The sequence below is a fragment of the Martes martes genome (genome assembly GCF_963455335.1).
Source record: "Martes martes genome assembly, chromosome: 3".
Taxonomy (NCBI): Eukaryota; Metazoa; Chordata; class Mammalia; order Carnivora; family Mustelidae; genus Martes; species Martes martes.
Genome location: NC_137890.1, coordinates 85,859,323 through 85,876,816, shown reverse-complemented (window position 1 = coordinate 85,876,816; position 17,494 = coordinate 85,859,323). Strand labels below are relative to the sequence as shown.

General features: G+C 42.1%; 1 protein-coding gene across 2 annotated transcripts in view; it reads right to left on the bottom strand.

The window, feature by feature from the left end:
* The window catches only part of SAP130 (Sin3A associated protein 130), an 82,874-nt gene extending 66,232 nt beyond the window's left edge, over positions 1-16,642 (bottom strand). The window contains exons 1-7 of one of the 2 annotated variants that reach the window (XM_080799540.1): positions 16,495-16,642; positions 14,729-14,846; positions 5,391-5,626; positions 4,515-4,673; positions 3,251-3,362; positions 1,870-1,994; positions 96-220 (exon numbers count right to left, since the gene is read on the bottom strand). In XM_080799540.1, coding sequence (XP_080655666.1) covers positions 96-220; positions 1,870-1,994; positions 3,251-3,362; positions 4,515-4,673; positions 5,391-5,626; positions 14,729-14,840 — 869 coding nt within the window. In that variant the 5' untranslated portion in view covers positions 14,841-14,846; positions 16,495-16,642. The remainder of the gene's footprint in view (positions 1-95; positions 221-1,869; positions 1,995-3,250; positions 3,363-4,514; positions 4,674-5,390; positions 5,627-14,728; positions 14,847-16,494) is intronic. The other variant, XM_080799541.1, reaches the window with a different exon arrangement.
* Between the last annotated feature and the right edge of the window lie 852 nt (positions 16,643-17,494).

The window sequence follows — 17,494 nt, the reverse complement described above, 5'->3', positions numbered from 1 at the left end:
TCCAGCACTAAGTATTTATTGAGTTAAATGAAAGGATAGAAAGGAAAGGAAAAAGGGAAAGGAGGAGAGCCTGATCTCCAAACCCCCAAATATACCTAAGTGCTGAATCAGTAGCATGTGCTGCAGTTGTAGTAATGACTGGAGACTGAGCTCTGGTGGCTGAGACAGTTGCTACCACAGCAGGAGGGATGGTATTAGAGGTGGTCACAGGTGGACGAGACTACCAAGAGAAGAGAAAAAATAATTCATTTGAAACAAGAAGCAAAATAAAATACAGTAAGCCAAACACTGAAAGTATAATTTGAAACTTGGGCCTTCAAACAAGCATGTTTGTGTCCAAATGAAGGCAAATTCTCACCACTATGACTAAGGAATTCTCTTTTCAGATAGGTAATTTTAACATCCAAGAGACAGAATTACCAAAAAATATCCTATCTTGGCTGGATGGACTATATAAATTTCTCCCTTCCAAGTAGGACTAGATGCAACATTTTGTCCTATTAGTATGAGTTGGGATCCAACTCTTCAGATCTAGAGTGCCCACAGATTTGTGGGTTCTGGTGTAGACATTTTACACTACCACACAACCAACTGCTTTCCATAGGGGGATCTCAGCCATCAGATGGAACTGCTGGCTCTCAGCCCTCTAAGCTAGCAAACACATGAAAACAGCGCTTGCCTGCAGAAGATTCAGGGTGCCCTAGATGCTCTCTGGCTGTTTTCACATGGATGTACTTCCCGTACCTTCCCCTATACTACATCTGGGTGTAAAATCTTCACCAAACAAGCTCCACCCTGGGTTTCACCTGCTTGTCCACCATCGATTCTTTCAATCATCTGAGCTCTCCTGGGTAGTCCCTTTCTTGACCCTGATACAGTTAAATTCACAAATGCTGCCCATTCTGGATCTGCCTCTCACTTCCAGACCTTTTACCTGTTGTGCCTATTGTTACAGCTTGTCGTCTCACAGTAGGATCGTCACACTATCTTTAATGAACTTGTCCTGGTTCTTTCTCCAATTCTTTCTGTATACCATTTACATTCCAGGGGGCTAATGAGTCTCCAAATGTGTTTTATTAGCCAGCAAGATCCCTTATTTTCTTTTAAACTGAGAACTCTAGGCTGGACATGTATTACCCCGTGTCCTACTCAGCACCCTTCCTTACTGTCTTAAACCCTGCTGGTTCCACATACATTACCAGTCTGGCCCCTGAAAGTATCTGAATTTTCATTGGTCAGTGATTCAGCTCCATTAGTCTTTCAAGCATAGTTCTCTGACCGTACGTTACTGTGTTCAAGAAACAGTGGCTCTCTGTTGTGTACAAAAATCAGATTTATACTCTGTATCTTAGAGCTCTGAATTTAGAGACATCACAATGTCACCTCATATACACTACACTACTCAGTAGTACTGAGCCCATAGATTTCCTTGAAAAAAAGTTGAAAGGCACAGACTGTCTTCCTTGAAAAGCATATACAAGTGCATAATAACATGCACTAAATATGTAAGGACTCACAAATCCCAATCTGAATGAAAACCTCTCAGTTCTGGCTTGCCTCTACTAAACACTATGTAGCCACCACTGTCCTCCTCACCATTATTCACAGTATTGTTTCCTTTCACTGCCTCTCCACTTCTCTGAATCCCTGTTACCACACCCATCCCAGCGAAAGCTTCCCTTACCATGGCTCCTCCAAATCCCAGTACGGCTGATCACATTGCAGTGTATATAACTCAACCTTCCTGACCTCTTGGCAACTAGATCAAAAGTCACTTGAAGTCAAAGGACTCTCCCAGGCTCTAGCAGAGTCAAGAACTCAGAGTAGGCATCTAATATTTGCTAGCTGACTACCTACAACCTGACGTGCCTGGATTGGTTGGTGAATGATGTGCTGTACTGCTGGCTGAGCCGTAGCAGCATTTGGCAACTGGGAAGTTGGCCTCAGGACCGTGGTTACTTTAGAACTGGACATCACAGCAGCAGCAGCTGCACCTGGAAAAAAATTGTTTTCATTAGTATGGCTTATGGGCTCACAATTTACATAGTTCCCATTATATGCCCTAGGAAAATAGTTTCTAAACCTCAGTATGTCAATAATTTAGTGGAGGTGCTGTATGCATATTTCCCTTTCCTCCTACAGAAAATTCCGAAAATGTGCTTTTATAATAATAATAACCTGTGTTGCTTTTTCAAGGACATTCTTAAATGAAACTGGCTGTCTTTTTTTTAAACTACAAGTGTGCACAAGAGAAGCACACACTGAACAGCACAGCATCATGCTATCACCTTCATTTAGGCCAAGGCTCCAGCAGCGTCACCACCAGGGAGGGTTCACTTGAACCACCACAGCCACTGTATCATCAGTGCAAACGTCAACAGGGTACGACAGGCAAATGAAATCTTAGTATTTTCATGAAAGTTGTTTTGACCTAACAAAGACCCCCTTGCAGTCTACGAAATTCACTCTGAGAACCACTAAATTATGTTATGACCAAGTAAACCTGGTTTTGTACTTGTGAGCCTGATTTGGGCAGCAAAGATTTTACACTCATCAACAGAAGGCTACAGTTTCTTTCTTTCTTTTTTTTTTTTTAAAGATTTTATTTATTTATTTGACAGACACATCACAAGTAGGCAGAGAGGCAGGCAGAGAGAGAAGGGAGGAAGTAGGCTCCCTGCTGAGCAGAGAGCCTGATGCAGGGCTCCATCCCAGGACGCTGGGATCATGACCTGAGCCGAAGCAGCGGCTTTAACTCACTGAGCCACCCAGGCACCCCAGAAGGCTACAGTTTCTGATCAAGTAGAGAAAATCATTAAATTTAATACCTGACAACCTATTAGAACTTAATTGTATGAATAAATTTATCTTATGGCTATATTACTTGAATAACCATTATCACTAAACTTTAAAAATAGTCAGTATTTGTATTTCTGACTTACTAACAACAAAGACCATTTTGGACTATCTACAGCTTTAAGTTCCTCACTACAAGGGACAATATTTAGACCATACTAAAAATTTGAATTGCTTTAAGTTTACATACACAAGCATACACACGCTTGTTGAAATGCAACTGTAACTCACACATACTAGATCATGCTCTAAATGTGTACTGCTCTGTTTCTTTTATCCTGTAACTTTAGTAAGATGATTCTAAATATATTTTTTGGACAGTAACAGAAATCTCTTAACAAATATCTATCTGCCACAGCACTTGGAGAATTTGAACAAAATGTGCAGTTTCTACCTCGCGGTAAATGAGAAGCTCCAATGTGAAGAGGGGGCCCAGGAGCATTGCTGCGGATAATAGACATCTGTACATTTGTGGTCATGATGTGATGCAGGTTACTGGGATGTCCCTGCAAGAAACAGGATGTAACGTTATTTTTATGTGCTTAGTTTTAGTCACTGATGCTTAGCCATTGCTTCTAGGAAGTCAGTTGCCTCCAAATGTGGGTCAGGGTATTCCTTTTAGACAGTGAGTATCCCAAGGGAAAGCACATTTACCTTTTTTTTTTTTTTATACAACATGACCTGTGCCAGCAGGCATGTGGTGACTGTGAGGATCCTTCAATGCCTCAACGCTAGCTAGGTGCTAGGTCTCTAACAGAGACTAATAGACATTTGACTGTCCACTTTGGGACAATCTCATCTTCAATATTAGTTTTTTACACTTGTTTTCTTTGCCTTGGCCAAAAGCTTATTTCTTCCTATTCTATTTTCCTTACATGCCACTGCATTCATCCACCCTTTATGCTATGCAGGACTTCTAAGTAAATGGCAATTACCACTGAGCAGGTACTCCCTTATGTGTTCTTTAGCTCTCCCCTTAGAAGTCCCTTCCTCACATGCTCCCAGCCCTGATGCCAGTGTTTCCCAGCTGGGGGTTCCAGTACTTCTGGGAGTACTCAGCAGTACAATAGAAGGAAGAAAACATAGCATGTCTTCTTGGAATACCAATTTTTTCTTGAAACTTGAAGGGAAAAGTTTTAGATTCAGGTCTTTTCACTTAGCAACCCAAAATATTTAAATGAATCACATACATGTTATGGAGTAGGCATAGAATTTCAGGAAAAAATTAAAAACACCACGAAATAAGTGTTCATGACTGGTGACCTGCTTGAGGGAACCTGCTAGGTGCCCAAGAGATACACATTCATTCTCCTCAGAGAAAGTCCTAGAAAGGTATGACTGCCATGAAGCAATTCTCAATCCCCACAAATGAACTCTGAGCACTTCAAGAATACAGACTGTCTTATCTAGATTTGTATCTCACACTGAGGGTGGTGCCTCATACACAGCAGATGCTTGATACATACTGGCCTACTGACAAACAGCACTGTGTGTGTTGGTTTTACTTCTCTCAGACCTACTATCTTCCCCTTGCAGATATCAGTGACCATTTAATTTTTTATTTAGTACAGTGCCTAATGTACTGCTGGCATTCAATAAATAATGATCAACAGTTTGGCATCTCAGTTTGAAAATCAGCAAATTAAGAGGAAAAAAACCTGTTGTCCACTGATTGTTGCCACAGGAATGGCTGAAGCTTGAGGGATGCTACTCTCCATGGTAACGGTAACCTGCCCTGGAACCTTGGGGGGAAGTGACAAGGTAGAAGGTGGAGCAGGAGCAATGGGACGGCTAGGCATGGTGGGCTTCGGGGGAGGCTGCAAACAGAAAACCACACGAAACATATCAATAGCTTTTTACAAGTGATGCATTTCATTCTATAGTTAAAAGTACACAAATCAAACATGGAGAGTGCCAGGAAGGATCCAAAAGCCTTATATATTTTATCTCTAAGCATCACAGCTTTTCCACTGAAGTACCAGCATTTCCATTTTACAGATGAGGAAACATACAAAGCAAGGCTATGTCACCTGCTCAAAGCCCTGCAGACAGTAAAAACTGGAACTGGGACTGAGGCCCAGATCTGCATGGCTCATAGCCCACACTCTCTCTTCTATACAATGCTGCATCCCAAGTTTGGGAGGAAGTAAACAAAACTCCCAGTAACTGAAACATAGCCATGAGGTAAAATACAAGGCAATATTCTCAGATACCCCTGAATTACCAAGCTTTAAAACAAAACCTTGGAGAAGAGTGCCACTCCAAGATAAAATCTGAGTTAGCATGTCTGTAACTTGAATAAAATCAATGTCAAAACGGTTACTAAAAAAGATCCTGTGATGCCAACTGCCCAGCGGCACAAGAGTAGGCACTGCAGAATAGCACAGCTCTAAGTGACACAGAGGAGCTGAACTGATGGGTCAAAAAGAAAACACTAAAATCCTGGGTACAGCCTAAGACTTTGTGAAAATTGTCAGGAAGATTAGCCAGTCTTTAGTTGTGGTTTAATGTGAAATTTTAAACCTCTCCATTACCTTCATAAGTCCCTCCGAAAAGGAGAGTGGCACTGCTGGCGTCAGATGTGCTGGTGGGGCTGTCACTGTGACGGGTGTGCCCGATGCAACAGCATGGTGTGTAGACAACATCTGCACCTGTGGATAGGGCCTTACCACAACAGGCTCTTGCTTCTCTTCGCGGGACTGTAGGGAGCTGCTGGAACCCATGTGCTCCCTGGCAGTGACTTCAGCCTCTCGACTAGATTCATCGTTGACTAGGAATGACATTAAGGGAGAGAGAGCATGTCATATGCTTCCAATATGAATTAATATTAATGAATGGCAAGCACATACAACAGTGGTACTTGGAACTAAGTTTCAGTGTTGATAAAGTGACCATTTCCTTGGGAGACTTTCTTAAGGAGAATTTGGGCATTAGGTTCCCCCTAACAGATATCAAACACAAGAGCCGTACCTATGGAACACAGGCCATACTCTGGATATTTTGGCGTTTCCACTCCTATGAACAAAGGGCCTGATAACTATCTAAAAGGAACTCAAGAGGCGCCTGGGTGGCTTAGTCGGTTAAGGGTCTGCCTTCAGCTCAGGTCATTATCTTGGGATCCTGAGATCAAGGCCCATGTTGTGGGCCCTGCTCAGAGGGAAGCCTGCTTCTCCCTCCTGCTCTGCTCCTCCCTGCTCGTGCGCTCGCTCTCTCTAAAATAAATAAATAATCTTTAAAAAAAATGAACTCAGAAGAGCAAAACTAGATACAATGCTTACATTTAAGATATTTAGAAATTTGTAAAAACGTTAACATTAAAATGATAATTTAAATACAATTCTTATTTTTTTTAAAAGATTTTATTTATTTACTTGTGAGAGAGAGAGAGAGTACATGCAGGCATGTGCACGACTGGGGGAGGGGCATCAGGAAAAGGAGGAGCAGATTCCCCAGAGTGTAGAGCCTGATATGGGGCGCTCGACCCCAGGACCCCGAGCCAAAGTCAGACATTTTACCAACTGAGTCACCTAGGTGCCCCTAAATACAATTCTTAAGTCCAAGAGTATACAGGTTTTCAAAACAAATTTCCTACAAAGCAAACATGGAACTCTTCATCATTATTACAATGTACAAAGCCTTTGAAACTCAACAATTTTACTTATAGGAATGTATCCTATAGATACATGGCATATGTGTAAATGACTTGTGTACCAGATTATTTGTTTCACCATTTTTATTCCAGTAAAGGAAATTTTAAAACCTACATGTCTATCAACAGGAAACCTGCTATATAAATTACAGGAGAAATACTTTTCACTATACTTTCTTTGGGAATTTCGGACCATGAAAACATGTAACCTACTTAAAAAATAACTTAAAAAATCAAGGACCTAATCTAATAAAAGAGAGTTTGTGAAAATATTATCTCATACTTGTCTATCATTTTCTCAAAATAATATTAACATTTTTCTGAAAACAGATTATACTTATGTAAAAAACTTCAAGTATCTGTAAACCTATCAAGAAAATAAAGATGCTCCCAAAGTCTATTTCCCAAAAGCACCAAGAGTTAATATGTTGGTAAAACCTTGAGACATTTCTCATCTTTAATTTTGGATGGGTTTTTATTTGTGTAACTTTTCAACGAACTCTAACCTTCATAAAATGCACAAATGTAAATTGCATAGCTCAATGAACTTACACAAACCAAATATACCTGAGTAACCAGCACCCAGCTGAAGATGCAAAACATTCCCTAGAAGCCCTCTGTTCAGCTGGATTCCTCACTATCCCTTCCAAGGTATCCCAACCTCTAGCACCACAGATTACTGTTATCTATTTTTGAACTTTATATAAATAGACTCATAGCAAATGTACCCTGTTGTATCTTGCTTTTTTCACTTACAAGTATAAGATCCATGAATGTCATTGCATGTTGCTGCAGATCTTTCACTGTCAGTATAGTAGATCACTCTGGGAATCAACTACAAATTATCCATTTTACTGTTAATAGGTATTTAGATAGTTTTCAGTTTTTTGCTATTATGAATGTTAGTGCTAGTAATACTCCCACACATGTCTTCTGGTGAACTATTTACCATTTCTATTGGGTATATACCTAGAACTGAAATTGCTGAGTAACAGTGAATATATACTACATCATTTAAGAAAATGCTAAATGAAATTCCATTGCATAGATACACTATAGCTTTTTTTCTGTTTTCTTTTTTTTTTTTTTTTTCCAGTAGGCCCCAAGCCCAGCATGGAGCCCAGCACAGGGCTTGATCTCACAACACAAAGATCAAGAGCTGAGTTGAGATCAAGAAACAGACGCTTAACCAACTAAGCCACCCAGGCACCCCAACTACAGCTTTTTAAACCATTATATCATTGGTGGGCTTTCAGGTTATTTCCAATTTTTTTTTTAAGATTTATTTATTTATTTGATAGAGATCACAAGTAGGCAGAGAGGCAGGCAGAGAGAGAAAGGGGGAAGCAGACTCCCTGCTGAGCAGAGAGCCCGACGTGGGGCTCGATCCCAGGACCCTGAGATCATGACCTGAGCCGAAGGCAGAGGCTTAACCCACTGAGCCACCCAAGTGCCCCATATTTCCAAATTTTTTGCTATTATCAATAACTCGGACAAAAGTCCATATGTACTTTGAGTCCTTGTTCAGTGATTTCCTCAGGAAAAAATTTTTTGAAAAATACATGTACTGGGTGAAAAGACTGATGTATATTTTACATTATACATTGATTTTTCTCCCTGGTCATTCAGACTTTTTAAAAATTCTGATTCTTAAAACCACTTTATGGGTGATGACTATTAAGATGGGCACTTGTAATGAGCACTAGCTATCACATTTAAGCGACGAATCACTAAGCTCTACACCTGAAATGAGTATTACCTGCTATGTCAATTAACTAGTTTTTTGAAAAACTTGAAAACAAAACAAATAAAACCACTTTATTGATGTACAGTTTACATATAATAAAATAGCTACTCTAAAAGTAGAGAGTTCAACAGAGTTTTTTGTACATTCTTAACCAACAACCTAGGAGCAGAATGGCTGGGTCAAATGTTAAGTAAATGTTTAACTTTATTAGACCACTGGAATACCTTCTAAAGTAGTTGTATCCACATTGTGTTTCTGTTAGCCAGTGTATTAAGAGTTCTGGCAGCCCCTCATCATCCCAATTCTTGATACACAGATATTGTACTGGGTGTACAGTGGGTGTCTTGTGATTTTAATTTGAATTTCCATGACTAGTGATATTGAAAATCTTTTATGTGACCACAGGGCATTCATATACATCTTCCTCTGTGAAGCATATGTGTCTATCTTTTGTCCATTTTTTAGTCAATCAGCTTTACTGAGATACAGTTTAAAATAAAAACCACCACCCACTAATTTTTTATATAAAATTAGATAAAATTTTACAAAAGTAGACAGTACTACAGGGATCCTGGGTGGCTTAGTTAAGCATTTGACTCTTGATTTCAGCTCAGGTCATGATCTAAGGGTTGTGAGCTAGAGCTAGAGCCCTGTGTCTCCTTCTAGGTGTGGAGCTTGTCTGACAGTCTCTCCCTCTGCCCTGCCCTCTAAAAAAAGAGTATATAGTACTATAACCACAATCAATCACCATACAGAACATTTGCCATTATTCTCACTGGTTCATTCATGCCCCTTTGCAGGCAATTCCCTTCCTCCCACCCTCCTATCCCTTAGAAACCACTAATCTGCTAACACTATAGCTTTTTGTTTTTTCCTAACACTGTAGCTTTGTGTTTTCTGGAATGTCTTGCAAACAGAATCATACAATATGTGGTTCTTATTTTAAAAAGATTTATTTATTTGAGAGAGAGCACGTGTGTCAGTGCTTTGGGCGGGTAGAGAGAGAAGGCAGTGGGAGAGAATCCCAAGCATATTCCCCACTGATCCCAACATGGGGCTTAATCCCATGACCTAAGCTGAAACCAACAGCTGGACATTCAACAAACTAAGCCACCCATCCCCCCCAATACAATATGTAGTCCTCTACATACTGTAGTCTGCTTCCTTCTCTTAGTACAGTTGACCCTTGAACAATATGGTTTGAATTGCCTGGCTTCACTTATATGTGGATTTTTTTTTTTTTTTAAGATTTTATTTATTTGGGAGAGAGAGTATGAGTGTGGGCAGGGGACAGAAGAAGAGGGAGAAGCAAATTTCTTGCTAAGCAGGGAGCCTGATGTGGGGCTCATTCCCAGGACCCCAAGATCATGACCTGAGCTGAAGGCAGACGCTTAACCGACTGAACAACCCAGGCACCCCATGTGGATTTTTTTTTTTTTTTTGGATAAATACAGTACAGTGCTGTAAATGATTCTCTTTCTTATGCTTTTCTTAATAAGTTTTCTTTTCTCTAGCTTACTTTATTATAAAAATACAGTATATAATACATGTAAAATATAAATATGTATTGTTTATGTTATCAATAAGGCTTCCATTCAACAGTAGGCTATTAGTAGCTAAGTTTTTGCAGAGTGAAAGTTATACTCAAATTTCTGACTGCACAGAGAGTCAGTGACCCTAAAACCCAGGTTGTTCAAGGGTTAAGTACATATGTTTTTGAGGTTCATTTTATTTTGTTCTACATACCAGATGTTTGTTCACTTTTAATGTTGAGTAATATTCCATTGTACATATAAACCAAACTTTATCTAGTCACCAGCTAATAAATTCTGGGTTATTTCCAGTTTTTGGCTACTATGAATACTGCTCCTATGAACATTGGAGTATGGGTTTTTGGACATATATTTTCATTTACCTTAGGTAAATATCTAGGAAAGGGACTGCTGGGTTGTATGGGAAGTTTGTATTTAACTTTATAGATACTGCCAAACTGTTTTCCAAAGTGGCTAGATTATTTTACATTCCCACCATGTATGACTTCATCTTGCTCCACAAACATCAAACTTGGTATTGTTGGTCTTTTAATTTTAGTCATTCTAGTGGATGTGTACTATTTGCTGTAGTTTTAATTTGCATTGCCCTGAGGATTAATACTACTGAGTATCTTTTTATGTGCTTACTGGACATTCAGATATCATCTTTGGTGATGTGTCTATTCAAGTATTTTGCCCATTTAAAAAAAGTCAGGCTGGGGCACCTGGGTGGCTCAGCCGGTTAAGTGTCTGCCTTCAGCTGGGGTCATGATCCCAGGGTCCTGGGATCAAGCCCCACATCTGGCTCCCTGCTCAGCAGGGAGTCTGCTTCTCCCTCTGCCTTCCCCAACTTGTACTCATGCTCTTTCTTAAATAAATAAATAAATAAATAAATAAAATCTTTAATAAAAAAAACCAGGCTGTCTCATATAGCAAAAGCTATGGGGTTACAAGGGTTTTTTTAAAATATATTCAGGATATAAGTCCTTTGCAGATTTATTTATTGCAACCATCATCTCAATTTGTGGCTTGCCTCTTTGTTACTAGTGTTTTGAACAGTAGACATTTTTAATTTTGATAAAGTAAAATACACCAGTTGCTTCTGTGATTAGTGGTTTTTGCAACCTAAACAATTTTTGCTCATCCCAAGGTCATAAGCAGTTTCCACGTTTTCTTTTAGAAATTTTAAGTTTGACATTTAGATCCATAATGATACATTGTGAGTTAATTTTTGTGTATGGCAGAAGTAAAGGTCAAGGTTCATTTCTTGCATATGGATATTCTGGTGTTCAAGCACTATTTTGTTGAAAAGACTATCATTTCCCTATTGAATTATCTATGTACATTTGTCAAAAATCATTTGACCATTATGTGTGGGTCTATTTCTGGATCCTCCACTTTCAGTGATCTATATTTCTATCTTTATGCCAATATCATACTGTCTTGATTAGTATAGCTTTATAGCAAGCCTTCAAGTAACGTAGTAGAGTCCACCAAATTTCCTTTTTTTTTTTTTAAGGGGTCAAAATTGCTTTGGCTATTGTAGGTCCTTTGGTTTCCACATAAATATAGATTCAGGCTGACAATTTTTACAAAAGGCCATAACAGGATTTTGATTAGAATTTTTTCTAATCTATAGATCCCTTTGGGTAGAACTATTATCTTAAAAATATTGAGTGTTATTTCAATAGATGGGCATGAATGATCACTTAATTTATCTAGGTTTTTAATTGTTCTCAGTCATGTTTTTCATTGTTTTCTAACCCCAAGTCTTACACACATTTTGTTAATTTATCCTTAAGTGTTTCGTGTTATTTTTAACACGTGTTATTTTTTTTGATGCTATTGTAAATGACATTTAAAAAATTTCATTGTTCATTGCCAGTACTAAAATTAATTGGTTTTTATACATTGAACTTTTATCCTGCAGCCTTTACTAATTTTACTTATTGGCTCCAATAGCTTTTTAAACATATGATCTTTATATATGATCATGTTGTGAACCTTCCCTGTTGTCCGGATTTTCCCGATTAAATTTTGACAATTTCATTACGATATAATGTACTGACTATTCCCTTTTAAGCTCCTTTTAGAATCATTTAGAACCAAAAGAATCTTGAAAGAACAGTTAAGGAAACTTATAATCCAATACTTCTGACCTTTGAACATGTATCTGAAATCCTGATATGCTTAGGATCTCAAATTAGTTCTTCTAATAAAAGCAATAGAAAAGAGATAAATAGGGGCGCCTGGGTGGCTCAGTGGGTTAAAGCCTCTGCCTTCGGCTCAGGTCATGATCCCAGGGCCCTGGGATCGAGCCCCGCATCGGGCTCTCTGCTCCGTGGAGAGCCTGCTTTCTCCTCTCTCTCTGCCTGCCTCTCTGCCTACTTGTGATCTCTGTCCATCAAATAAATAAATAAAATCTTTAAAAAAAAAAAAAAAAAAAGAAAAGAGATAAATATTTAACTCCTTATGGAAAAACTTTCATATTCTTTCTCAGAGTCACTGAAGGAAAAAATACACACAATATTTAAAAGTAAAATTATAGGGGCGCCTGGGTGGCTCAGTGGGTTAAAGCCTCTGCCTTCGGCTCAGGTCATGATCCCAGGGTCCTGGGATGGAGCTTCGCATTGGGCTCTCTGCTCAGCAGGGAGCCTGCTTCCCCCATCTCTGCCTGCCTCTCTGCCTACTTGTGATCTCTGTCTGTCGGATAAATAAATAAAATCTTTAAAAAAAAATTATAGACAATTTTGGTTTAAGTCAACAAAGTCTGAGGGGAATTATTGCTAACTGACACCTTTTTTTGTTTCAACTTCTTAAAAAAAAGATTTTATTTATTTATTTGACAGAATGGAGGGAACGAGCACAAGCAGGGGGAGTGGCAGGCAGGGGAAGAGGGAAGCAGGCTCCCAATGGAGCAGGAATCCCAACTCAGGTCGTGATCCCAGGACACTGGGATCACAACCTGAGGTGAAGGCAGATGCTTAACCAACTGAGCCACCCAGGTGTCCCAACACTGTTTTTAATAAGCACTATAATTCTTTGTAAATAGACGTTCAAAAACATTCTCTTTAAGCTATACTTCTTTAAATTATTCTATGAATTTATAACCAAAGACAATTTGTCAAAAATATTTGTTAAGGAGCAAAGAACTTTTAGTAGCTCTATAAAGACTTGTTGACCCCTACTTAGGCCTACAATGTAGCAAGTATAGCACATACAAATGTACACAAGGTTCCAGGTTCCAGGGTATGGTTCCAGCCTTCATTCTACAAGGTCCTACCCCTGACTCCTGTGGTCTAGTCGGCAAACTAGCTGGCAAAGACCTCCTAGAAAAAGTGACATCAGAGATGAAACCTCAAGGAAGGACAGGAATTAACCAGATAAGTAAGTGTGAAAAGGAAAAAGGAAGATTGTGGCAAAAGGAACAGAATGTTCCTGTGTTCCTCAAGGTCAAGAATATTGGGAACTTTTTGTCATTCATTCAGAAAATGAGTAGTTACTATTAAGGAGGAGATAAGAAATAGCTTAAAATTCCTTCAAGTCTAAAGAGAACTAAGATAAATTTGTAACAAAAACTAAGTTGGTAGGAGGGAAGCAAAGGGATAAAGAGATTGAAACATCAAAGTTCCATAATTCACATATAAGAGCCAGAGAGACAGAGCAATTAAAGATGATGCCTGTGTTCCTGGTTGAGCAATGAGCAGATAGTGGTACCATTTACCATTTTAAGAAAATTAGGAAACAGGTGGTGAAGAAAAAGGAATAGAAAAAGGAATACTTTACTTTGCAATGTCATTTTGTCACCTGAATATACATAAAAAGACTACTTGAAGGAGTACCTCAACTTTAGCACTATTGACTAGACTGGATACTTTGTTGTGGAGGGCTGTCCTGCCCATTTTGGATATTTAGCAGAATCCACGGCCTTTAAATATCAGATGCCAACAGCACCCCCTTACTTGTGGCAACCAAAAATGTATCCAGTAATTGCCAAATATTCCCTGGACTGCAAAATCATCCCTGATGACAGGGACCATTGATCTACAGCATTCAAAGGGCATACCACTAAAAACTAAGTGCGTATATGTGTATATATTCAGTTGATGCTTGAACAATGCAGGGTTAGAGGTGATGACCACACCTGCAGCCAAAAATATGCATGTAACTTTTGACTGCCCTAAAAGCTTAACTACTAATAACCTACTGTTGACTGGAAACCTTGCCTGTAACAGTCAGTTAATATGTATTTTGTATGTTATATATATTACATATTATATTCTTACACTGAAATAAGCTACAGAGAAAATCTTAAGAAAATCATAAGGAACACAAAGTACATATACAGTACTGTACCACATTTATCAGAAAAAATTCACAAGTAATGGACCTGTTCAGTTCAAACCCATGTTTTTCAAGGGTCAACTGTGCTTTTTTTAAAAACCTTCTTTCCTAGCTCATAGGCTCCTAAAAGGCAAGAATTATGCCTTACACACCTTTGGGCTCCCTCATGGCACTATTATACCTCTGTTCTCATAGGCATGCTTCGCTATTAAGTTTCATGTATACTCCAGTATATGTGAAAGGATTAAAAAATGAATTTTTAAAAAACTTGTTCATTTATAAAGGGAGGGAAGAACAGAAGGAAAGGGAGAGAGAGACTCTTAAGCAGGCTCCATGCACCGTGCAGAGCCTGACGTGGGACTCCATCTCACAACCCTCAAATCATGACTTGAGCTGAAATCAAGTCTGATGCTTAACCAACTGAGCCACTTAGGCACCCTCAAAAAACCTTGTTTAAATTAGAATTGTAGTATGTCCTTTCTTCAAATTCAGTAACTTAGAATTTACTAAAATCCCACAAGGAATTTGCTAATTTTTAAATGAAAAAACTGGCAATGTCTTAAAGCAAGAAGCAATATAGAAGAATTTCACATATCTCACCTGTGGCAGCTGGGTTTATCAATCCTGCAGAACCACTGTTCGCAATCTGTGAAGGAGCCTGGCTTAGCCCAGTGGAAGGGGTTCCTAACCGAGGAAACTGCTGAGAACTCATTTCCACCTGCAGTGCATACAGTCATATGGTTATTACTAAATTCTCACATTAGAATCAATAATGAGAAATTAAAGCATCTCCAATACCTATACTTTTCCTTAAAAAAGGAATGCAGCTTCATTCACCTAGAACAATTAACTGTGATCAACATACGGCGCACAAATGGTCTAAATTCTTTAAGTTTTTAAAGGATATGGATTAAAATAATAGTAAAATCGTTTGTGTGGTGTTGGGGTATACTATGACACTCCATAAATACTTAAGATTACCACTCGAAAAAAATCAACACTGAATCCTGTACAACAGCCATATGATAGGTACTAACAAAACATATGTATCTGTATTAAGTTTCATGGAAAATGACATGTTCTTTTGAAAGACTGAAGCTCACACCAAGGTGAACCCAACTGTCATCAGTATGTCATAAGAGGAACCCGAGGAGAGATGCCCAGTTCTAAAAAATCAGAAAGCTTTCCTCAAGACCTAATCTAAAAGGAACTCTGAAATGATTTTCTGCACAGGCCTCCATTTACCGATTTCCTCCCCCTTCTCTCACAGACCCCCTACTGAGCCAGAGGGACCAGAGACCTTCGCCACTTTCTCTAAAATCGACCCCCACTTTTCCCTCAGGAGCCAAGCTCTACCGGTATTCCCAGTTCGCACGCAACCCCACCCCCACCCCGAAGCCCATCGCTGAGATCGCGGAACACAGGTTTCCAGAGACACTTCGGCTGAGACTTTGTCTTGGCGGGTGGGAAGGAGGACGGCGTTCTGGGGAGCCCCAGGACAAGCGGTGTGCCTCTTTACCTGCAGCCGCCGCCCGCCGCTCGCACCTCCCGCTTCCATCTCGCCGGGCTGGGGGTGCCGCGGAGGGCCCATCTCGATAGCAGCGCTGGGCTCCTGGGTCGTGGACAGGGCTCCTACCGGAGCGCGCCTCGGGCCCGCCGCTGTCCAGCCCCGCCGGCCCCGCTCACCCCCGCCACCCAGCCCCGGCTCTGCTCCAATCTTCTCCCCCCCGAACCAGCCCCTACCTCCCCCGCCCGCCCATTGGCCCCACGCCGGGCGCGTCACTCGAGGGCCCGGACCAATCCGCGGAGGCCTGCGCGCTCTGATCCCGCCCCACCCTCCCGCCGACTCCCAGCCAATCAGGCACGAGCCTCGTCGGGGCAGCCCAAACCCCTCGAGGCTGAGCCAATGGCAGAGGAAGACAAGCGCTCCCGGCGAGGGGGGCGGGGAGGCAGGAGGCCCCGCCTTGGTCGGGGTCTGAAAGCGGCGGGCGCAGGGCCCGGATGTGGAGAGTCACTTTAAACTGCTCCAAGAGCCAAACTCCCTGGGCCGCCCGCCCACCGGCGCTCCCCCGGCCGCTCCACTTCCCCGCCAGGGCCCACGCCCGCCACGCCCCCAAGCCCGAAACAGCCCACCCCTCCTGGAACCTCTCCCTTCCTTGCCGCAGGACACCCAGTCCCTGCCGCCGGCCCAACCGCCGTGCTCAGCTCGTGAAAGAGCCTAGGTCTGAGCCACAAGAGACGAGGCACCGCTGCCCTTCCCCAGGGACGCACGGCGGGACGGACGCTGCAGCCCGGCTCGGCCGCCCCGCCCCCTCGTCTCCTCCCCTCTCCTCCCCTTCCCTCCCCGGCGCCCGTCCCGCCATTACCTGGGTGCTGCGCCGAGGGGCCACCGCGCCGCCTCGAGCTCGCTCCCGTGCGCTCTCTGCCTGTGGGACCGACGTCCTCGGGCTCCGGACCCGCCGCCGCCGCCGGGGCGCTAGCACTCTGCCCCCCACCCCTCAGCCCAGCGCCGCTGCTTCCGCCGCCGCAACGAGCTTCTCACCTATTGGCTGGTGTAGGCCCCGCCCTCCTCTGGGGAAGCCAGTCACCGCTCAGTATGAGCGGGAGAGCGGACGGGCCTCCCCCTTGGGGCCGCGGAGTCCTCTGGGAAATGTAGTCTCCGGTGTCAGGAGGGCGGGCCTGGGGCGGGACCTCCAGGCGACCGGGCCGGTGCAACACACCCCTTTGCAGCCTAGAGTGGATTCTGGCTTTTCTGTTTGCCTAGTAAAGAGGTAGTGGATCCCACCCTTTTGCCTCACCTGATGGCGCTAGGTTTCATTTTACCAAGGGAGGTGCGGAAAGGGAAAAGGGTAATGGAGGCCGACTATAGTGGGACAGGGAGGCCGCAGGAAGGGCCGATGGTTTTCTTGACTGTGCTCACTTCCCCGCGCCGCGTTGTGGGACTTGATGTCACCACCGAAGGCGACGGCCGGCAAAGCCTCAGCATCGTTGGAGAATCGAGTGCGCTGAACGGGAGCAACTCTGTCGGGTTTGCACCGAGCGCGCCGCCTCGAGAGCGCACCGGGCTGGGCAGCTTCAGAGCCGTGCTCCCTCTGGTTAAAGCATGCTGGTTCAGAGAGGGGCTCCTGGCACAGGACTCGGGCACTGTGCACTTGCTCAGTTTTTCCAGATTACAAAGAAGAGGACGGGATGGTGCTGCTTTGTTGTTGTTTTGTTTGGGGTGGAGGACTAGAGTTTGTACACCTGTGGAAATCCTAGCCAAAATTGGTGAAGCAAAATTTGGATCTGTTAGTAGAGATTACGTCCCCCTTCTCCTTTCCCAGATGGTAATTTAGGCCTGGAGTTTTGCAACTAGTTAGGAATAAG